Genomic DNA, 23,837 nt, shown 5'->3' with positions numbered 1-23,837 from the left:
AGTGACCTTGAGGTATATTCCTAGTGGTAGTATCTCTGAGTCAAAGGGTATGGATATTTTAGTCACTTCATTTACATAATTTCAAATTATTTTCCAAAATGGTTGTATTATTTCACATCTCCACTAACAAAGCACTAGTGTTCCAGTCTTCCTACATTTACCATTGCATTTTTAATCATCACTGCCAATTCGTTGCATGTGAGGCAAAGCCTAGGTACTGTTTTGATATGCATTTCTCTTATTAATCAGTAATTTGGATCACTATCTCTTCTACCTCAATTCAACAAATATTTCTTCAGCACAACACACTGAATTAGGTGCTGGGGATACAAAGGTGAAACAGACACAGGCCTGTCTTCAAGGATCTTATAGTTTGATTCAGAGGAGAGATGCAGGAGAAAACACACATAAAATAACTTCAAATGTACCTCAGAGATATTCTGGGTTCAGTTCCAGAGCACTGCGATAAAGCACATATCACAATAAAGTAAGTCACACAATTTTTTTTATTTCCCAGTGCAAATAAAAGTTAGCTTACACTAGCCTGTTGTCTATTAAGTGTGCAATAGTATTATGTCTAAAAAATCAAAACATGCCGTAATTAAAGAATATTTAATGCTAAAAAAAACTGCTAACCATCACCTGAGCCTTCAGCGAGTCCTGCCTCAACATTGATGGCTGCTGACTGGTCAGGATAGTGATTGCTGCTGGCTGGGGTGACTGTGACAATTTCTTAAAATAAGACAGCAATGAAGTTTGCCTTAGTGATTGACTCTTCATTTGAACACTTAGACGCCATTGTAAGGTCTAATTTTAATATTGTGTGTCATGGAATAGGGAAGCCTTTTAGAAGAGGAAGAGAGGGAATGATAGGGTGGTGGAGCAGTCAGAACACACACAATATTTATCAATTAAGTTCGCTATCTTATATGGGTACAATTAATGGTACTCTAAAACAATTACAGTAGCAACATCAAAAATCACTGATCACAGATCACCATAACAGATTTAATAATAATGAAAAAGTCTTATACGTTGTGAGAATTACCAAAATGTGACAAAGATACAATGTGAGCCCACGCCTGTTGAAAAGAATGGTGCCAATATACTTGCTTGACACAAGATTGCCAAACCTTCAATATGTAAAAAGCACAGTATCTGTGAAGTGCAATAAATTGAGGTATGCCTGTAGAGGCTGAATGTGATAAGTGCCCGTGGAATTTTCCTCACGCTCCTGTAGAAGATATTCAGAAAGCAATCAGTTGGAAGTACAGGACTGGAGTTCAAGGAAGACATTGGAAAGGATCCTATAGCAGCAGAAACCTCAGATCAGGAATAGGGCGTCTTCTCCCCAACCCCCCTTGCCGCCGTAATCTTGGACGTGTTTCTGTTAGTCTTTGATTAAACACGTATTTTTGTAATGAGAGGCAGCCCTACTCTGTTGGGTAGTGGGTAGAGAGCTGGCCTTGGAGCCAGGAATATCTAGGTCAGAGTCCGCTCTCTGACACATACTAGTCGTGTGGCCGTGGGGAAGTCATTATACTAACTTCTCCTGGCTCCAATCCAGTCGCTTCAGACCTTTCTACTTCCACCACAGCAGTCGCCTCGCCCTGGAGATGCCTTCTTCCCTATTGCCCCCTCCTCTGATTGGTGAGTTCCTCCCCAGAACCACCATTTAAGGAAGTCCCAGAGCATCTATGTTCACTTCTTTCCTGGTTCCACTTATGACTCTCTCCTGACTCTCCATCTTGTAGGTCTCCCCCTTCCTTTCCAGTTCCCTTTTATGTGTTACCCTACCCTATTTGTATGTTAGCTCCTTGAGGGTAAAACCTGTCTTTTTTTGTCTGCTTACATCACATATTATATTTAAATTTATTAACAAGCACCTACTATATGTCAGACACTGTATTAAGTGCTGGGAATACAAATAAGAAAAAGAAAAATAGTCCCTGCTTTCATGGAGCTTACAGTTGAAGGGTGGAAGACAACTCAAAAAAGGAAGCTGAAGGGGGAACAGAGCAAGTAGCTGGGAAATGAAGAGTTGGCTGGGCTTCTGAGCCCTCTTTAAAGGGAAGCTTTGGGAGGAATTTATGGTTTTTTTTGCTCCACTGTCCAGCCCTCTAATCGGGGGTGCAGAAGTAACCAAGAGAACTGATGCAATCTCTGGGGATGATGAATTTCCTGGTAGCTGGTAGTTCCTTTTTAGGGGTGGGGGTGGGAAGTGGTGCATAATGATAATGGAGTTGAATCCAATCCAATAAACATTTATGAAGTGCCAGGCACTGTGCTGAGTGCTGGGGATACAATTAGTTAAAAACAACAGCAATTCCTGCCCCCAATGAACTTAGGTTCTAAAGGGGGAGACAACACGAGAAAGGAGGCACGAAAGTGCCTGGGTGGGGATGGGGGTGGGATGGAGTGAGAACTGGACACCAGGGGAGCAATGCAGGGGCAATCTTGTGTCACGTTGTTGAAGCCAGGCAGGGCAGCAAACACAGACTGGAGTGATCTAAGAGTATAGTTTCTGCCCTCTACAAAAGAAAGCACTGGGAGGAATTTGGTGCTCTGCCCTCCAGCCCTCCAAACAGAAGGGAGAAAAGGCTGAGGAAGTCAATCAAGGCTTGAGTTAGCAGCCTGGTGGTGAGTTTAGAAGGGATGAGCTTATCCTGGAGGGGCATCTTGTTGAAACCAGGAAGGGCAGCAGATGGAGAGTGGAGAGTGCATCCAAATGGTGTAGCCAGAGGGAAATGCACTTAGCACAGTACCTGGCACAGAGCAAGCACTTACGTTTAATAAATTCTCCATCGCTCTATCTATCTAGGCCCCTGGCAATTCTCTAAGACAGTAAATTAGAGAAGAGTTGCTGATCTGCATTTGTGGAGGGATTTTCCACAATGGGAATTCCCTATCAAGGAAATCACATGTCTGGACTTTTCCCCAACATCCCCAAAGAAATAACTATTGCTACAACCTTTATCTGTTCCACAAAACCTATTTTGTTTTGCTAATTAGAATGCACTTGTTCAGCTTTGCTTCCTATCAGGCACTCAAGACTTCAACTTTGAAACACTGAATCCTATCACCAGTGGCTTGGTAGCTTAGCAGGGTGGGGGCTTGATGATTCCAGTGTTGGGGGAAGCTAAGGGATGGCCACATGCCAGTTTTGCTTCGGAAATGCAGCTGCCTCTATTACAAGGGAGAGGACTATGAAATGAGACATTGGATCAGAGCCCTAGTGCTCGGCAGCTATTCATCCGATTGAATAGTGAATGAATTTGTCAATCTTTGGCTTTCCTTTTGACCCCTGAAGGCCAGGAAGTAAGCAGACTGGAAACTTTTCGGCTGAGATCTGCACCTAGCTGTGCAGGGGCAGCTAGGTGGCACAGTGGATAGAGTGCCAGGCCTGGTGTCAGGAAGACTCATCTTTCTGAATTCAAATGTGGCCTCAGATACTAGCGGTGGGACTCTGGGCAAACCTCAGTGTCCTCATCTGTAAAATGAGCCAGAGAAGGAAATGTCAAACCATCCCAGTATCTTTGCCAAGAAAACCCCAAATGGGGTCATAGAGTCAGACGCAACTGAACAACAGCAACATATAGGTTAATGGAGCCAATGACCCACGGAGTAGGAAGAGAGATGCAATTTTGAACCTCAATATGCCCCATCTCTCTGCTACCTTCAGGGCTTAGCCCTGCTTTGCTGCAAATTGGAGAGCAATGGAGTCTTGCAGATCAAGCTGGGTGAGATGATTTTGTGTTGACCTGTAAGTGGCCAAAAGGTCATCCAAGGGCTGGTAAGTAGTCTAGTCACGTGGATAGCTCTTGGATTCAACCCTAATTAACCTTTCCATGTGTTTATACCTTTTATCCCCAAGTAGACTACAGGCTTCCTGAAGGCAGGGACTTTGCTTTGTTTTCTTTGTCTCGGGTTTCCATTCAGTGGGCCTTGGTGAATGCCTGATCCTTGGATTATGGATCTGGAGCTCAAAGAGACCATAAAGATCTTCATATACAATATCCCCATTTTACAGATGAGGTGACTGAGAGGTCAAGTAACTTGCCCAGTAGTAGAGTCAGGATTGAACCCAAGGGCCTCAGATTCCAAAGCTAGTCCTTTTCCCACTGTATCCCACTGAAAGCCAAATTATTTGTAAACTTTTAACTTTTCATTTTTGAGGCAATAATGGGGCACATTTTATAACAGGACCATGGATGAGATCTTAAAGATCCTCCTTGTTCAAAACCCTTATTTTATTACTATTGTTCAGTCCTGTTCAACTCTGTGACCCCATTTGGGATTTTCTTGGCAAAGATACTAGAGTGGTTTGCCATTTCCTTCTGCAGTTCATTTTACAGATGAGAAAACTGAGGCAAACAGGGTTAAGTGACTTGCCCAGGGTCACACAGCTAGTGTCTGAGCAAAGATTACTTGGCCAGGGTCACACAGCTAGTAAGTGTCTGAGGCCAGATTTGAACTAAGGAAGCTAGGTATTCCACACAGGTCACTCTGTCCACTTCACTACCTAGCTGCCCCACCCTATTTTAGGGCTGAAGAAACCAAGACCCACAGACATTAAGCAACTTGCCCCAGGCAGCAGATCATACCCCTGAGCCAGATCATACTAGCTCATAAGAGCTGGTAGTTAATTTCCAGTATATTTACACTTCAGAATTTGGCAAAGCTATAAATCATGCCTTAGTTTATTGTTTTGTTGATCTTCTAGATTTAAGAAAATGATGGATAAAATGTTAATGATAATTTTTTTAAGTAATGCAATTAAACTTAAAATATGTCTTGGGCATATTCCCTGCCCCCCCTCCGCCCCTCCCCCCCCCACCCAGTTGTTAAGCACTTACTAGCCCACCTCTAGCTCCAGGTCACATAAGTAGCAAGTGACAAATCGGGAATTCAAATCCAGTACTCTGTCCATTGAATCACCCTTCAGAAAGGGGCAGTGTATATGAAGCCCAAGACAGATCACACTGGGAATTATCATCCTGGAGTAGGTGATATACCACCCTATCCTGAAGCTAGGTTGCACAAGCATGAACCATGCCTTGAGAGCCTTTTTTATAGTTTTTCTATTTCAGTCAGTTCAGAGAGGGTCACAAGTTTGAAAAACTTCACCCTTTCTTGGCTTCCGGCATGATCCACTTCTGCCATGCTCTTTATAGAATCTACGCAAAAATCCTGGCAAAAATGAAAGAAAGGCTGTCGGGACCCCAGTGCCAGTGATCTCTCGTGCTTAGCACATAGCTGCGAGCATTTATATAACTCTCTGAGGTTGGCAAAGTGCTTGACGTGTGTTACCTCATTTGATCCTCACAAGAACTTGTGCCTTTATCCCCATCTAACAGATGAAGAAACTGAGGCAGCCAGAAATTAAGTGACATACTTGACTAGGAAGCTTCTAAGGAGGAATCTGAACTCAGTATTTCCTAACTCCAAGTCCAGTATTCTATCTACTAGTCACCCAGCCATGTTTAATACACATGAACATGAATTAATCTGAACTAATTGGACAGGGTACGCCTCGCCCCACCAGAAAGAGGAGTGGAGCTGGGACAGTCTGACTCTAGGTCCGGGGTGACGGAGAAGAACTTGCCCAGCAGAGAGCGCAGGGTTGGAGGGGACAAAAGTGAAGAAGTCTGGGAGGGGGAGGGGGTCCATTAGATTGGAAGCGCGTTGAAGGCAGGACCTGTTTGTTTCATTTGTGTGCTTGCACACATATAGTAAGTTCTTAATAATTGTTAGATGGAATATAATTGGGGCCTCGCTGGGAGAGGGTTTGGGGTCCGGAGGGAGAGTAAGGAAGCAGGATGAGGAAGAAGGTCGGGACCGGGCAGGGAGTGGCTAGGGCCCGGGAGAGGGCACTGCGTCTCCGGGGCAGGAGCACGCAAGGCCGTGGGCGGGCTGGCTCCCGGCTCGGGCCAGGAGAGGGCGCTGCGTCCCCGGGGCAGGGAAGGCCTCGGCCGGCTCCCGGCTCTCGGCTCCGGGCTCGGCCCGCCGAGGGCGCTGCTGGTCAGGGCCGCCGCTCCGCGCGCTGTCGTGCGGAGGCCGCCCGGCAGGTCGCGCTGTGGCTCCGGCTCTGGCCCGGCTGGCGCTGGCGGCGGCGGCGGCGGCGGCCCGGGCTCCGCGGGTCCTGGCGGCGGCGGCGGCTGGAGGAGGAGGAGGAGGTGCAGCGAGAGCAGCAGCAGCAGGAGCAGCAGCCGCCGCAGCGGGAGCAGCAGCCGCCGCCCGGGAGCTCCGGGAGCAAGAGCGGCCGCCGCCGCCGCAGTGTCCGCTCGGCCTTGGGCCGGCGCGCCCTCCGGGGAAGGAAGGACGGAGCCCCGCAGCCCCGGAGCCCGGGCCATGCTGCGGCAGCGGGACTGAGGCGCCGCCGAGCCAGGGCCGAGCGGAGCCTTCCCCGGGCCGCCCTCCCGCGCCGGCCTGTGCGCCCCGGGCCGCGGAGGAACGGCGGCCTCGGCCTCCGGCGCAGCCCGGAAATGTCTGGCAAGATCGAGAAAGCAGGTGAGAGAGGAGGCGGCGGGGAAGGGAGCCCCGGGGCCCGGAGGCAGCGGGCCGGGAGCGGAGACGAGGCCTGGGCCCGCCCGCCGTGGGGCGGTGCGGGCTGTGCGGGGCGTGCGTGCGGGGCTTGCCCCACTTCTTCTGCCCGTTTGTGCCGGGAGACGATTGCGTCTGGCGGGGGCCGGGGCGTCCCCCCGGGGCTTTGTCACCCAAGCGTAACCGCGGTCCCCCGCCCCTCCCCGCGGAGCCGAGCGCTCGGCCGTGCCGGGGCTGGGCCCGGGGCTTGCCTCTCGCAGCTCGCCCCGCGGGGAGCCCGCTGAGAAGGCGTGGGGGAGCCGGGCGGTGGGGACTCCGCCGGTCCGGGGAGGAAGGGGTCAAGCGAGCGAATGTATGGCGGACTCTGGAACCTGCCCCGGCGACCGGCAGGTTTTCTCCGAGGCTCCGGAGGGTGGCTTCTCCTGAGCGGTTTTAAACGTAGATACTTATTAGAACCCGAGTCTTTCTGTCTGTCCGTCAGTTAATGTCCTGAGCTCCCGCCGGGAACAGAAGTGAAATTGACATCTTGGAGGCCTCAATCTGAGCGTCTTTTAACTCGGTAGTTAAAAGGCAGTGGAGAGTGTAGCCCATTCTACCTAGTTCCTTGTTGGACACTGCATGCAATTTAATTTCTCCGATTGTGTGATACTTTATTTTTTAAAAAAGGACTTGAACGCAAGGTTTCCTATGTAATCGTAAGGGGACCCCCGCCCCCTAAGAATTTTTTTTTTCTTAATGTATTTTTTAAAAGTGGCTTATGGAGAGGAACTACAGACCTGGAAGAGATCTGTCAGGACAGACACGTTTAAAAGTATCTCCTAAGCTATGTGTTTGTAGCTGGGTTGGTTTCCCTTTTATAAGATGAGTAACAATGATTAAAGTGTGCCCTTTGTAATAGGCTCAGTGTTTGCATTGAACTTAAATTGTCCTCCACATACTTGGAAGGAAACAGGAAAGATGATTATGTGGACACACTTGAGAGTTCAGTCAGCCTTTCCTATCATACTAGCTTAGATCTGGAAACAGTCCATGTGTCTACCCCACATGGCTTGAGGGTAGGGCGCTACTATCTTATAAACCTAGATGCAAACCTCAGAAAAATCTTTGCTTCAACTCTTCTTTGTGTGTTCCTAGAACTCTAGGAGGGTTGTCTCCTGGGTGCCTGATTTTCCCAGTCCTGGGAATAGCCTCTCCAAAGATTTGATTACTGTTTTCCAATGTAGGGCAGTGCATTTAAAAATTATGCTGTGTTTAATGAGCAGGGCAAACATGATGATAGTGCTTAAGCTGAAAGATGGCTAGGGCTCTCCATGGTTAATGAGCAGTAGTAGTTTTAGTTGCAGTATAGTGTACAAGTTTCACAGCCTTTGACTAAGAAGGTGGGATCATGCATCTTGGAAGCTCCAGAGGTGGCTGATAATTTTGGTGTGGTTTTCTGGCCTCTGATCTTAGTGTTGTAGATAGATGCATTTTCCTATGATATAGCCCTGGAGTGGTCTCAGTTTACCCCTCTGTAAAAGGAAAGAGAATAAACTAGATAGTTCAATGGTTCTTTCTCTAGATCATTGCTCTGGGCATCTGTTTATAAGCAGGAATTTTCCAGAGGTGTGGTAACTTGTACCATTTTTTTTTCCCAGTCGGCACCACCATGTGTCCCATCACTGGACAAGTGCTATTCCAGAAATACCGAGTGTTAATCTGTGCAGAATTTCCTAGGGACTTCTTGAGCAGTGTTCAATCAGAATGGTACCATATCTGAAGTCTGGATTGTTTCTGAATTAGTGGTATCTTCAAAAAACTTTTTAAAATTGTCTTATTTTTAGACAAGGGAAGAACAGCTTGTAGAATAGAATTTTTCAGGATTTTTTTTCCATGAGGTCTTTTTAAAATGTGATGCATAATGGTCTGGCTGTGAAGATTCAACATGTGCCCCTGTCTAAATGCAGTAAAACAGATAACCATTCTCTTTAATTTACTGTGCTATGCAGGTGCCCCTGTCTCTATAGAGAAGGCCTGGTTTTCTCAAAAGTTTTGTTTAAATTGACTTTCAGTATCTTCTGGAGAGGTTCCTCCCTTGATTTCAGTCAATGAAAGGTTGGCTAGAATATTTTTATGTCTGTCAATGTACTTCATCAGCAAACATTTTTTGAGTGTCTACTGTGTGCTTAGTGCAGTGGTGGTACAGATAATCCTAGCTGTCAAGAGGCTTATAATCTAATACGAAACCAAGGCACTGACATAGAAAATTAAATAAGAATACAAGAATTATACTGAAACAGTGCTATATTAGATTGGAAGCCTCTTGTGGATAGAGACGTTGTAGTCACTGTGACATGGTGGAAAGGTGATTGGCCTTGGAGTCAGGAAGCTGACTTCACTCTTACTAGCTGTGTAAGGGACTGTGGGGGAGGGTCCCTTCACCTCACTGTGTCTCATTTTCCTCATCTATAAAATGAAGAGGGAGGGAGGTGGATGCAGTGACCTCTCAGGTCCTTTCCAGCTATAAATCCTTGGTCCTTCATACCCCTCACAGGCCCAGCCCAGCAAATAGCACTTCAGTGTTGTTGAATGATGCACCAAATAAGGGTACAGATGGTAGGTGCTTTGCCTATTCAGAGGAGGGAGAGAATCCATTGGAGTAGTAAAGGAAGAGGGTTCTGTGCAGAGATCAGACTAGGACAGAGAGAAGGGGGGATGCAGAAATGGCAGATTTAGATTGGATCTAAGGGGAAAACTTGTTAACAACTCAATCCATCTAAAAATAGAAGGGGCTGCTGCCTCTGGGAGACTTTGAGGCTAAGGCTAGAAGACAGCTTCTCAGCTGTTTTGTAGAGAATATTCTTGTTCAAGTTTAGGTTGGGCTGGATGATTTCAGAGGTCCCTTCTGACCTTGAGATTCTGAGCTCACACTGAAGGTGAGTGTTGAAGGTTTTGGAGAAGGCAGAAGATATTCCAGAACAAGGCATGCAGAAGGCAACAGGTCTGAAACAGAATTGCTGGTGGTGACGGAGCATTTGACTTGTGCTGGGTGAATTCCAGGGCCAATGATCAGGCCCAGAGAGAAGTGAGAGAGATAAACTTGGAAAGGTAGATCAGAGCCCAGGCCCTACAGGGTCCTAATGAGGAGTATGAACATTATCCTTTAGGTCAAGGCTGTCTAACCTTAGGTTTTTATTGAAACAATGACAATATATTTTGATTTGCCATTTTAGTGAGAGCTCTGCGGTAGCTCGGCTTTGTTTACTAAGGTATTTATGTAAATTTCTATGCCTGTAGGGGGCTGCGGGCTGCGTCTTGGACAGCCCTGCTTTAGTTGATGGGAAAGCTGATGTGAGGTAGTAGACCAAAACAGCATTTAGGATTAACTGGGGCATGATGGACAGAATGGATTGGATGGGGAAAGAACTTAGAGGTAGAGGAACTAGTTTAATGGAAATCCATTCAGTCAAGCTAGTAGAAAGAGTGCTGGGGTGGGAGTCAAGATATCCGAGTTTCTTGCTAGTCTGTCTCTGCCACTTAGGATAAGTCATTTCCCCTTCTGAGACTCAGGTTTCTCATCACCTCTCTTCTGGACTATTTGTGATAATCTACTGATTCATCTCCTTGTATCCAGCCTTTCCGCATTGCAAACCATTCTCCTGTTTGATATTCCTGAAGTGGTAGTCTGACCATGTCACTCCTCTGCTCAAGAAGCTTCAATGGACCCCATTGCCTTTAGGATAATGTACAAACTCCTCTATTTGGCCTTAAAACGCTTCATAATCTGGGTCCCTCCCATCTTTCTACGCTGATTACACATCATTCCCCCTCATGTACAGCCAAAATGATGTCCTTGTTTCGCCCTTTTGCCCAGCACATCTCATCTCTTGCCTCCTTGCTTTTGCATAGGCTGTATATGCCCCATGTCTGGAATGTTTTCCATCTTTACCTCTGCTTCTTGGAAATCCTAGGTACCTTCAGGGCTCAGTTCAAGTGCTGCCATTAAAGGACCTTTCCAGAGTTAGCCAATTGTTAGTCTCCTATCCTTTCTTCCTCTTCTCCCCCCAATCACTTTGTATTTATTTTATATATACTTTGCTTTAACTTTTCTTTGAACATATATGTACTCCCCCACCCCTACCCATGTAAGTTCCTGGAGGGTAGGGACGATCTCACTTTTGTATTTATGAGGCAGCTAGGTGGTGCCCTGGAGTCAGGAAGATCTGAGTTCAAATCCTACCTCAGACACTTATTGACTGTGTGACCCTGGGCAAGTCACTTAACCACCTCTGTTCCCTCATCTGTAAAATGGCAGTAATGATAATAATAGTAGCTCCTATCTCCCGGGGTCATTTTAAGGTGCTTTGCAAACTTTAGAGTACTATACGAGTACTAGCTGTTTATGCTGAGGAGGAGGAGCAGGAGCAGGAACGGGAGCAGGAGGAGTGGCTCGTTCTAGGTGGGAGGCGATGCTTGAGCTGAGCTTTAAAAGAAGCTAGGGATTCTAGAAGGAGAGGTGGAGGCAAGGAGGGAGAGCTTCACGAGAGCATCCCAGGTGTGGGGAGGGTGGGGAGGCAGCCTGTGCCAAAGCATGGGAAGGGCAGGATCAGCTCCATGCCATAATTAGATATTTGAGAACTTTACTGGAGATCGGCTCATTTATTAAGCACCTGCTGTGTGCAAAGCATTATGATAGACATGGAAGGAAACACCATAACAAGACAGTTGTCTGTCTAGTAGTTTACAGTTGAGCAGGGGAGAGGAGACATACACATATTTTATATATGTGTGTATGTATGTCCGTGCTTATACGTGTTATAAAATAGACTATAATTAGTGTTTAAATGAAACAAAATCTGACCACTTAAGAGGAAAAATCACTTTGGGTTTAGGACTGGGGAACCAGGGAAGGCTTTGCAGAAGAGGCAGAGAGAGGGCATTCCAGGTATGTGAGTGACCTAAGCAGAGACACAAACAGAGAAGTGCACAGTCTGCTTTTTGGAGCTTAGGCTTTGTGAAAGGGACTGACTTAAGTGAAGCTGGGAAAGGTAGGTGGGGGATCAGCTTGTAGAAGGCTGGGAGTCGTTGCCAGTTTTTTTGAGCACAAGAGTAGAGTTGGTTAATACAGCAGCAGTCTGTTGGATTGAAGGGGGAAAGACCAGAGGCATGTTGTTCTGAATACCCGCTGACTCTCTTAAACCTCCTTCCTTTCCTCTTCTGTCCCTAAGTCTTCCATCCATACTGGCCCTTACGTCAGGCTTTTACTCCCTTTCTTCAGGCATGTTCTTAACCCATGCATGGTTACAAAGTGAGTTGAGGGAGGGAAGGAGGGCTTACTAATAGATCATTACCAAGCTTGCTATGTGGCTTGTAAAGATGACTCATGTATTAGTTTGCAGAAAAACCATCTCCCAAATTAGACTGAATTTGAAGATGCCCTGTAAGCCAAGCAGTGTCATGCTTCACTCCAGTTGAATGTATTTGTTGTTGCCACAATAAGATGATGAAATGGAAAGAGGAGAGGCTTGGAAATGCTGCTTGATTTTACTTGTTGCCAAGATCTCTTCAAGCCTTGAAGCCCTGTCACTGAAGAGAGCCGCCCTCCCGCCCCCATTCTGACCCCCCAAAGCTGTGTCCATTTTCAGGGGCTAAGACTAAAAGAATCAGGGATTTCATGGGTTTAGCCTCTTGGTTTCCTGTTATGCAAGAGTTCAGTGGGAAAAGCCCAGGACTAGGAGTGCAGAGAATGGGTTCTAATCTTTGCTCTGCTCATATGACCTTGGCTAAGTTCTTCTCTCCAGACCTTAGTTTCTTTGTTTTGCTAATGAGGATCTTGGTCCCTTCCACTGCTCTAAGGTTCTGTGACTACCTATCTTTCTATGTATCTTTTCACCTTAATTAGATTATTCCAAGGGTAAAGTGTCATCTTGTTTTGGAAAGAGTGCTGGACCTGGAGCCAGAGGAGACCCAGTTTTTGAATCCAGCCTCTGACATTTAGTTAGTGAAGTCGTAGGCAAATTACTTAACTTTTCTGAGCTTTCTTCATCTATGAAATGATGATAACCATGGCTATACTGTAGTAACTACTTTACATGGTTGTTGGTAAGATTGAATGAGATAATGTCTGTAAACTGCTATGTAAACCACAAGGTGCTGTATAAATAATTGTCAGCCATCTTCGTTATCATTAGTTTTCTGTACTCCTCACAGCACCTAGCAGTGCTGAGTATATACTAGGTATTAAAAGATATATGTATGTATGTATATTTGTGTGTGTATACACACACACACACACAAAACAACCCATACACCTTCCTGGTCAGAAGTTGGATCCATTCAGCCATGTCAGACAGTATTGAAAAATGAACTCAAATTCTGGGGCCCTCTGATTCTTAGTCCCAAATTTCCCTTTAAAAGCAGTTTGTCATACTCATTGAATTGTCCATTTCTGTGTTTCCTTGGAGGATGCTAATGGTCCAGGGGTGGGGAACCTGTGGCTCCAAGGCCACATGTGGTCCTCTAGGTCCTCAAGTGTGGCCCTTTGACTGAATCCAAACTTCACAGAACATACACCCTTAATAAAAGGATTTGTTCTGTAAAACTTGGACTCAGTCAAAAGGCTGCACCCGAGGATCTAGAAGGCCACGTGTGGCCTTAAGGCCACAGGTTCCCCACCCCTGGACAGTTTCTTAGATAAGAGGGCATGAAGTTAGCTGAGGTCTTATGTTAAAACTTATAAAGGAATCATTTGGTCAATATTTAATTATCCCCCTCTGTAAATTTCTAGTAAAGCTGGGACAGAGACTTAAGGGTACATTCTAGGGAGGGCCAGAGACCCAGGGAAAAGGAACTGTAACTCAGCTGAAACAAATCTTTTGTCCTTATGGAGACAGGTCACAGAATTAGAAGGGACCTCAGACGTCATCTGGTCCAGTCCATTCGTGAACAAGAGTCTTCTTCATGGCATCCAGCCACTGAGTGAATGTTCACCCACTAATGTCAGCTTTGGCCAGCTCTGGCTTTTGTTGGGCCTGCTTGAGCTGTGTTTATTTGGGGCTCCTTAATGAATTTCTGAGATGTGGTCACCTTCTCTACCTGCTGTTTTCCCATTTAACAGCTTCATCTGATTGAGGGTTTCAGTTTTGGTTTTTTTATCAACTGCCACTTCAGAAATGTCTCAATGGTTTATGTCAGTTGGGGGGTCCCTATTACATATTCTTCTGTCTTCCTCCATTTGTCGTCAAATTATGTTTCAGGGAGCTTATGGATGGATGTGTCCTCTGTTACGTGCTTAGTTCCACTCTAGGGTGCCAGAGAAGGGCTTAGAGAAGGTAGTTAGAAAATTGGCATTTGATAAATATGAAAGGGGAAATTTCCCTTCTCTCCCTCCTTTCTTTCCTCTCTCTCCCTCTTCTCTCTCCTCTCCCACCCCCCTACTCTTTGGTTTGAAGGCTAAGGAATGAGGCAAAATGATTGATTGAAAAGAGTACTGGATTTGAAGTCAGAGGACCCAGGTTCATATCCTGGTGATGCCATTTCCGAAAATGAAGGGGTTAAACTAGATAATCTGCAAGGTTGTCCTTTCCACTTCCAAATCCGGGATCCTGTGCATCCTGATGGGTTTTTTAAAAGAGTATTTTGGCCTGTGCCCTCAGCATTAATCCCCCTCCGCCTTTACTACCTGCCACAATCCAGAATTAGCTCAGTTTCTATTCTGGAAGTCTTGTCAATTTGGCATCCCATGGCATATGGCCTTGGCTAGGGGGAGAAGCCTTAAGATATGAGCAAAACCCCTCCTTCCTACTCCCAAATGAATTCTTACTTCCCTGCTCATGTCAGCAGTAACTTTCCTGCCAGTTAAGTTTGGAAGTGAGGAAGCTCTGCCCCAGCTTTGTAGAAGAGCAACAGGGCTATCAAAACTTTGGGTGTATTGGGGGTGAGGGGGGCTTCCCAGAGCTCAGGACAGAAGAGGGCGATTTCATGCACTACCTGACAGCTCTCTAAATGGTCTGCCTCTGGTGGAGGCCTGACAGATGTGGCTGCAGAACTCACATTGTCGGGTTACCAAGCTCAGCCCTCAAACTCGTTGGAGCAAGAATCAGATGCTTGTAATGTTTGGAGAGGGAAGGAATGGGCAAGAGGAGAGAAAAGAAGACAGCTGAAGTCCTGTGGAATGTGATGTGGCTGCATTTCACAAATGGACAAAGAGAAGGGAAAAATCCCACAAAAAACTAAGGCTGGAAATAATTGTTCTGTTTGTTTACTGGGTGTGAATAATCACTTTTGCCACATCTTCTCTGAAAGGATAGCTTGGCTGATGCTTATAAATAAATAAGGAAATGAAAACATTTCTGTAGGTTCTAGACCCCTAGGATGTCAGAACTGAAAGGGACCATAGAAAGAATTTCACCTAACTCTCAATTGTTTTGCAGAGGAAGCTGGGGTCTAGAGAGGGGAGCAGCGATTTGCTTGAGGACACAGAGCTCTTTTGTGGCAGAACCAGAACTCATGGTCTTTGAAGATCTTTTTTTTTTGTCTTTATTAAATGTCCTTGCCAGTATATGCCTTGGAAGCACAAGGACCTTCCCATCAGTGGCAGCCTCATCCTAATGTTGCTGTGGGAAAAGTCAGAAGTGTCACTGACACCAAACACAAATTCCCTTTGCACAACCTTTTTGTACTAAAAGACACACTATAGCATTGGGGGAAATATTTGAGTAGAAAGGTAGGACATTGTACAACCCTGCAAAACTCCTGGCTGATGTGTTGTAATGGCAGTAGCAGTCAGGAGGCCTTATTCATGCTGTATAGACTTAGGCCAGAGCTTCACCTCTGTCCATCTGTTTCCTTCTGAAATGAGGAGATTGGACTTCCAGTTCTAACATCCTATGATTCTTGGCTACAGTTTAATGTATAATAAGGGTGGAGACAATCTAGTGAATGCTTTTTATAGCACCAGCCATGGAAGAGGTGCTTAATAATTATTTGTAAAAATACCTTGCATTCATATGGCATTTCCTGCCCCCTGCAACATGGCACAGTCACTTTTATGGATTTGTTTGACCTCATGATATTCTTGAAAGGTAGAGGGGAGGTGTGCTAGGCTCCTTTAATAGACAGAAAAACCGAGACTCTGAAAAATCGAGAGACTTGTCCAAGGTTACAGCAGAAAGAGGACAAGAATCTTAGAATTTTAGAGTTGGGAAGGGACTGAGGTGGGGAGGGGAGGTATGACTTGCTCAGGCTGAGACAGAGAAAGAATTGGTTCTAGAATCCAGGTCTTCTACTTCCAGTCCGGTGCTCGTTTCATGATATGTTATCACCTCTTAGAATCTGGAACCTCTTGGTCTGCAAATTTTCTTCACTACAGACTTAAACTAGCAAAAGTAATAGCAGACTCAGAGATGCCAGCATTGTCTTCAATTGAAATGACTTGGGATTTCCCTGGTGTTTTCTAACCCTTGTGTCCGTCCTAACTATTAAGGTGTGTCTGAATCTGCCAGCTGTTCATGACACTGTTTGGGAGTTCTCAAGTGTGGAAATGGCCTAAAATTTATGTTTGGTAAAAACTGAGTGAAGTGAAGCAGTTTTGGAAAGACCTTTTTCTTAGCTTTAGCAGGGAGCTGCCCTGTTTGGTTTAACTGTCACCAATTTAAGCTCCTAGTCAGTTTTCTGAGATTTGATCATAGGATTATAGATTTAGAACCAGAAGGAAGCCGAGAGCTGGAAGGGGGAGGACCTTAGATGTCATACAGTCTAGCCCTCTCATGTAACAGCGATAGAAACTGAGTTGGAGAGAGGTCAGGAGGCTTGCCAGGTCCCACAGCTGCTATCCGAGGTGGGCTTTGAAGCCAGGCCTTCCTGACTGCAGGTCTAACCCACTTCATTTTATAGATAGATGAGACCCAGAGACTTATAGTACCTGCCTGACATCACCTAGGTGGTCAGTGGCCAAACTGGGATTCAGATTCATGCCGTTGCCCTTTCTAGTTTACCTTGCTGTTGTATCTTGGCTTTTGCAATATAGTTGGGACTCACTGCTAACGAGAGGAAACTCAGAATTGGAATGGGGTACTGTTTTAGGGGTCAGGAGCCCTTGGAATTTTGTCCTGGGATTGCCACAAGGTCTTTGTGACCTTGAGTAAGTCATTTAATCCCTAGGCCTTAGTTTCCTCATCTGCAAAATTGAGAAGATTTGTTTGAATGACTTCTAACCCCCTTTCAGTTCTGATATTCTGTGTTCTAGGGGCTCTTCTAGCACTATTATGGGATTCTATGACATGGTATTATGGTAGGTGCTCTTCAGAGTAGAGATTTCTACCCAGGCTCCACCCAAGTAGGAAGCCTCTTTTCTGGCCAGGATTTAACAAATTCCTTTTGGGCTGAATTTTTTTTTTTTAAGCATCTGAGGCTGTTGAATGCCACTGGATGGATTTTTATGACCAAGAACCAGACTTCTAAATTGCTGAATCTAGAGGAAAAGTGGATGGCATCTCATTTTAGCTACACTAGGAACATTGGGGAGCTAGACTGATGAAAAGCTTGATTTTGCTTTCCTTTATGTCTGTCTTAAAGGCACATGGCAAAACCCAAGAAATGCTGGTAGCCTGTTGCCAAACTCAAGGCAAATATTCTCTTCCCCTTCTCCTACTCCTGCCTACTGCTTGCTACTCCTAGGGAACGTAGAAGCTGTCTCAGTTTTCTCTGCTATGGGGATGCTATCGGGATTAATTAAACCATCATTGTTCAGCAGTGAGGGAGAAATGATAGAGGACATTCCTGGCTTTTGGTGACAGATGAAATTCCACAATCCACTGAAGATTCTTGTATACAGGCAGACTCATAAATTGCCTGTGATAGCCTCAAGAAAGGTGATGAATAACCATCATGCTTTTCCTTTGATTAATTTCCATAGTTAGGCTAAATAGAGAAAGGCTAATTTATTTGTTTGGTTCTTCCTTATTAACCTTTGCCTCTATAGGGGCATTTGGTGGCTTCATTTAAATGTGTCTGGGAACCTTAGGTGGTTATGAGTGATAGGTGCCCCATTTGGAGGGATGGCAGAAGCCCAAGTCACCTTAATCCTTTGCTACTAAAGCCAGAAGATCCTTTCAAGCGATTAACATTAACCAAACTAATTTAGAGTGGTCCTGTTAGAGAAGCAGCCATGGCATACCTAGTATAGAGATTTTTAACCCAGGTTCCTCTTGGGAGTCCATGGATAGATTTCAGAGGGTCCATGAACTTGGATGGGGAAAAATACATATGCCTTCATTTCAATAGAGTTGGTTTCCTTTGTCATCCTGTGTATTCTATTTTATATATTTAAAAATATTTTCCCAAGAAGGGGTCCATAAGCTTTACCAGACTACCATCCGGGTCTGTGATGCAAAAAAAAAAAAAAAAGAAAAAGAAAAGGAAAAAAGGGTGAACAACTCCTGGTGTAACGGATAGAGAGCAGGCCCGTGGCTGTGTGGCCCTGATCTCTCAATGACCCAGGAAATTCTAAGGCTGAGTTGCACAGCAGGTGTGGATCTCTATTGGTGGCAGCTCCCCATGTGGAAAAAATAACAGATCCAGTCAAAAGTTGTCAAAGATGGGAGAGACTTTAGAGGTCAAAAAGTCCAATCACCCCACTCTGTAGAAACTTGTCTAAGGGAGGAAGAACTGGCTAGGCAGAGTCCTGGTGATTAGTCACTGGCAGTAGGGCTCCTGGCTTTCAGTGGTCTTCCACTACCCTGTTTTGCTCTTTATTTATACTGAGTTTGTTAATGGAGTTTAGAAATATTTGTTTACCCAATATGCTTATCAGAAGACCAAAAGGATATGTGTATGTATGTGTATATAACAAAAACATGTGAGCAAAAACAAATTTGCATTTATTAAGACCCTGCTATTTGTAACACAAGAGGCAGTCTCAGAGACAGGAAGAACTGGGTTCAAGTCTCCTTTGACATATACAAGTGTAACCCTTGCAGGTTATATAACCTCTCATTGCCCCAGGCATCTGACTAAGCCTGCAAAGGATAGAAAAATAACTCATCTGCATTGGTGGAGGGAATTTCCTTATTGGGAGTTCCTTATAACAGTGAAAGTACAGGTCCCAACAGACTTTTTGGTAAGTTACTGATTTATTAAACAATTATTACTGGGAATACATTATCAAGATACATGAGACCCCCATGGAGTTGCAGCATTAGCACCTATCTACTGGACAGGTACTGCAGATGAACACTAAGTTGGGCCATAAATTGAACAGGACAGCAAGATAGATTGCACTTGGGAAAACTGCCCACTTTCAGTGGTCCTAAGCTGCTCCCTACCACCAAAGTCCGTTAAAAAATTTGTTTTATTAAGTTTTATTCCTATCTTTTGTTTTCAGATCACCAGCATTTCTCACTGTATTCTTCCCACTGTCCCTTTCCAGAGAGCCATTCCTTAATATTAAAGAATTTAAAAAGAGGGAGGAAAAGTTCAGCAAAGCTAACCAACACTTTGAAAAAGCCTGTCATCATATGCAGTGTTTCATACAACAGCCCCTCACCTCTGCAAAGGAGGTAGAGAACATCTTTCCTTATGTCTCTTCAATGGGGCCAAGGTTGGTCATTAAAATTTCATAGCATTCAACTTAATTTGTTTTGTTGTTGTTCCTTTATGGAGATAATAATAAAATGGGAAGTAAGAAGTGCCCAGATAGCCAATACAAATTGGAGTATGAGAAGTGTAAAGTGCTATGAAAAGCCTGAGGAGGAAGAGGAGGCCACTTTTGCCTGGCAGGGCTTTATGAAAGGCCTCCATCCAAGGACTGTCAGCTATTACCTGGCCTTCTTTGAGTTTGGCTTTGTGGCACTCTAGAGCAAATGACATAGTCCCAGGCCATTGATCACAAAACCTGGAGAAGCCTCATTAACTAGAGAGAGGTACCCAGAACCTTAGAGAAGAAAGGAACTTGAAAGATTATCTAGCCAATCCCCAGGGTGACAGTGTAGTTTTCAGCAGAGACAGGATCGAGTCCTATTGACATTACAACCATGGCAAATGATATAGGATATAAAATGATGCAGGATTTGTAAAAGTGATGGCGTTTGTCTTTAAAACAGTAGCAACAAAAGCTAAAAAGATTGAGCCCCCAGTAAAAAGATTAGCCTGTTGTTAAATGTGAGTGGTTTGGATAGATTGGAAAGGATTACACTTTTTTATTTTATTGTAGGTATATTAGATAGTGAGTAGATGACTCCTGGAGCCTGCTGAGTAGTTGGCAATAAACACAAAGTTTCTGACAATTATCATAGTGCAGAATAGATAGAAATGAGGCTTCATTTCTATGTAATCGATGAACTTGGCATTTATTCAAAAGATTTGCTGAAGCCATTTGCTGCCCTCTCCCCTTACATAAAGGACTCCCCAAAAGCCCTACTCCCCACTGCACGCCACCCTCCTTCTCCCAGAGGGACATTTTCCCTCACCACCTTTTTCCCTAGTTAAAGAGAGAGGAATCAATGAGGAGAGGCAGCTTGTGCTAGCAGTCATTGGAAAATGAAAGGCAAGGGAGGGGAGTGGAGAGGCCCTAGGGATGTGACCTAAAAAAACCCTCTGAGGCTGCCAGTGGTGACTTGGGGGTCAAATTTTTCTGGCCCTGCATCTCCATCCTTATCTTTCTGTTTTCATATCGCTGTGCATGTTTAGTTTAGACCTTGTGACTATGTCTGTAATTACATCAGGGCTGGATGTTTTAAATCTAGAATTTATCATCTTAGAGCTTCAGAGGACCCTAGAGACTGTCCATTCTAGCCCCCTCAATTCACCGAGGAGTAAAAAAGACACAGAAAGGGAAATGATTTGCCTGAGGTCACAAAGCTGATTAATGGCCAACCCAGAGTTTTGAACCTAGTTTTCCTGACCTCCAGAGCAGAGGTTCTTAAAGGGCCTACGGACCCCTTTCAGAATAATATTTTTACATGCATAAAATTAAATACATAGGATTACAAAGGAAACTAGTTATCCAATTATATGGATAGGGGTTTTTTCATTTTGTTTTTTTTTAGGTTCACAGACCTGAGGGTAAGAACCTCTATTCTCTAAACCACCATATTTCCTTCCTTGCTTGAATTCTGCGTGACACCTAGCACTACTCTCTATCTTCGTTTCCCTTAATTTTGTATGAGACAGTTCTCACCCCCAAGAATATTGGTGGAAGAGTTTTACTTCCCATTTCAGGAAGTAAGCAAGTTAGGACTCTCAAAGAGAGAGCACCAGTATTACTTTGGGTGTTTTTCCATAACCAACAGTGAGTGGGAGGTCTGGCTCATGATTTAATAAATTTGAGAAGAATGAAATTATCCACACTGAACTAAGACTCTTAAAACCCTACTATTTATTTATTTATTAGCAATTAAAGTATTTATTTATTAGCAGTTTTCTCCTAAGACTTATTTGTCTGCTCTGTGAAAGATTTAACAAATTTCATCTAAATTTTAAGATTGACAGGTTACTGTGAATGTTCGCTAGAGTCTGACCGGCTAACTTGAACATTAGACAAGTCATAACTTAAATGCTTCAAAGATTTGTGATCTCATCTTTGTAGGTATTCCCTCCATTGATGCTGATTGTAGCCCTTTTAATGAAGTCTTAGGAGATGGTTCACTAAGTCGCTGTAGCCTAAAAAATCTACTACCTTGGGAGCAACCTTTTAGTAATGAGACTCTCTGAACTCAGCTAGGTTGGCACAGACTTGGATGACAGGCATATGATCTATCACTGGGCCAAAAGTTTAAGCATTTGCAGTTTGGAAGGACCTGCCATGGCTTAGGTACCCCTTGGGCCTTGGTACCACATCGAGGACTTGAAAGAAGTTAGATCATGAAAAATGGAAACAGACTTTTGTTTTTGATTTTCATTGTACGTGGGAAGTGTTTTATGTAAAGATCATAAGATCATGGATTTATAAGGATCATAACTAGAAGGGATTTTAGAGGTCATATTGTCCAACTAATTAAATATTTTTAAATAAATTTTTATTGATGTCTTTTGTTTCTTACTTCCTCATGGTTATTCCCAGGATCCTTCCCCCTCTCCCTTCTCCTCCCAGAGGCTCATCCCTTAAAATAAATAGTACTTTTTTAAAAGAGGGTAAAAATTGGCACAACTGATTAATCCATTGAAAAAGTCTGGAAACATGTACAAGGGTTCAACACCAGTGGACCTCACACCTTCACAAAGGGTTGGGATGGTGCCAACCCCTTAATTTTATGATGAAGCAGTAGAGGCCCAGACAGGTTGTTACTTGTCCAAGGCCACACAGATAGTGGCAGTGTCAGATTTTGAGCCCAGGTCCTCTGACTCCAAATCCAGTGATCTTTTCAATGAACTATATGCGGTATCACTGTGTTGGTGAATCCTGTGCATTTAGAGGAGGGAGAGATTGTTTAGAGGGGCAGTCGTCAGAGAAGTCTATAGAGGAATGTGAGTACCATGTGCCTGGGACATTATGGACACCAGTCTGATGAGGGGAGAGGATTCATGTAAGGCAGGCAGAATTTTCAAACTAATTTGGGCTAGAACTACACTGATAGAAGCCACAAATGTTAGACTGGTGGTACAGAATAGGCATAAGATAAATGCTTGGGGGAGGAGGTCAGGAAAATTACGGAGCAAAGCAGAGGAAATTAATATTTTTTTATTTTTAGTTTACCACATACGGTTCTACATAATTTTGATTTCCAGATTTTCTCCCCTCCCTCCCCAAGACGGCATGGAATCTCATATAACTACCATGTATAACTTTGCATTGAATTAATTTATACACTAGTCAAGTTGTGGAGAAGAATTATGACCAATGGAATGAATCATGAGAAAGAAGAGACAGAACCAAAAAAAAAAACAAAAACCCAAAAACAAAAACAAAAGAGAAGAAAAACGGCGCACATGTAGTGTGCCTCAATCTGCATTCAAACTTCACAGTTCTTTCTCTGGATGAAGATAGCATTCTCCTTCGTGAGTCCCCTGGAGTTGTCCTTGCACCTTACGTTGCTGAGAAGAGTGAAGTATGTCAGGGTTGGTCCTCACGGAATCCATATATATCTGTGGTTGTATACAATGTTCTCCTGGCTCTGCTCCGCTCACTCAGCATTATGTCGTGTAGGTTTTTCCAGGTTGTTACGAAGTCCGTATCATTCACATTTCTTATGGCATGATAGTATTCCATGACCTTCATATACCACAGCTTGTTCAGCCATTTCCCGATTGATGGGCATCCCTTTGATTTCCAATTCTTGGCTACCACAAAAAGAGCTGCTATAAATATCTTTGTACATATGGGTCCCTTTCGCTCTTGTGTTATTTCTTTGGGATACAACCCTAGAAGTGGTATTGCTGGGTCAAAGGGTATGAACATTCCTGTGGCCCTTTGGGCGTAGTTCCAAATTACTCTCCAAAATGGCTGGATCATCTCACAACCTCACCAGCAATGTAACAATGTTCCAATTTTCCCACATCCTCTCCAGCATTTATCATCCTCCAAAGCAGAGGAAATTAAAAGTTTTTTCATATCCCCCCCCCAATATTGCTAGTACGGAGCACTCATTCCGTGTGTGTGTGTGTGTGTGTGTGTGTGTGTGTGTGTGTGTGTGTGTGTGTGTGTAAAAGTAATGTCATAACCAATCCAATAAGCATTAGCACCTTCTTGTGCAGTACACTCTCTACGTGCTAGGGACACGAAATGAAAACCAGTCATTCCCCTTCAGGGAGTTTTCATTCTGTTTGGGGGATACAGTATGTAAACATTTTAGTGGAAATGTTGCTTCATGAAAATATTCTTGTGGAATTTGTCTTCGCGTAAGTTGATTCAATTTAGGAAATACTGACGTAGAGTACTAGTGGGAGAGAAAGTTGGAAAGGTATTTGGGGGCAGATGTAGTGGACCTTGAACAGCAAGCTCAGGAGTTTGAACCTTATCCTGCAAGCAATTAAAAAAAGGATTGTTTTCTAAGTTCAGATTGTTTCCTGAATATACTAAGGGTTGTGAAATAGGGGACAGAAAGGAATCAGTATCTAAACTAAGGCATAAGAAAAAAACTTTTTTTTTAACATAACAGTACTTTTCTATCAAGTCCAGATGGGAGTCTTCTCTATCCCCTTTTTGATGTCCCTGTGCTATATTTACTTACTGGCACATTCCTGGTGTTTTTTTTTTTTTTCCAAACAAAAACAAACAAACAACTTCTTCAGAATTCAGGAGTGTTGACTTTGCAGTGAACTCTCTATTGGGGTTAGGTTTCTTTTTATAAACTAGAATAGCTCAATGGGGCCACTTGAAG

The 23,837-nt window shown here is 44.2% G+C and overlaps 1 protein-coding gene across 7 annotated transcripts in view; it reads left to right on the top strand.

The window, feature by feature from the left end:
* Nucleotides 1–6,238: 6,238 nt before the first annotated feature.
* Nucleotides 6,239–23,837, top strand: part of RAPGEF1 (Rap guanine nucleotide exchange factor 1) — a 188,330-nt gene continuing 170,731 nt past the window's right edge. For all 7 annotated transcript variants that reach the window (XM_036749203.1, XM_036749201.1, XM_036749200.1 and 4 more), the window contains exon 1: nucleotides 6,239–6,510. In XM_036749203.1, the coding sequence (XP_036605098.1) occupies nucleotides 6,486–6,510 (25 nt within the window). In that variant the 5' untranslated portion in view covers nucleotides 6,239–6,485. The remainder of the gene's footprint in view (nucleotides 6,511–23,837) is intronic.

The sequence above is a fragment of the Trichosurus vulpecula genome, chromosome 3 (assembly GCF_011100635.1).
Source record: "Trichosurus vulpecula isolate mTriVul1 chromosome 3, mTriVul1.pri, whole genome shotgun sequence".
NCBI classification, from domain to species: Eukaryota; Metazoa; Chordata; class Mammalia; order Diprotodontia; family Phalangeridae; genus Trichosurus; species Trichosurus vulpecula.
The sequence above is the reverse complement of the archived record's forward strand: the minus strand, read 5'-3'. Positions and strand labels throughout refer to the sequence as shown.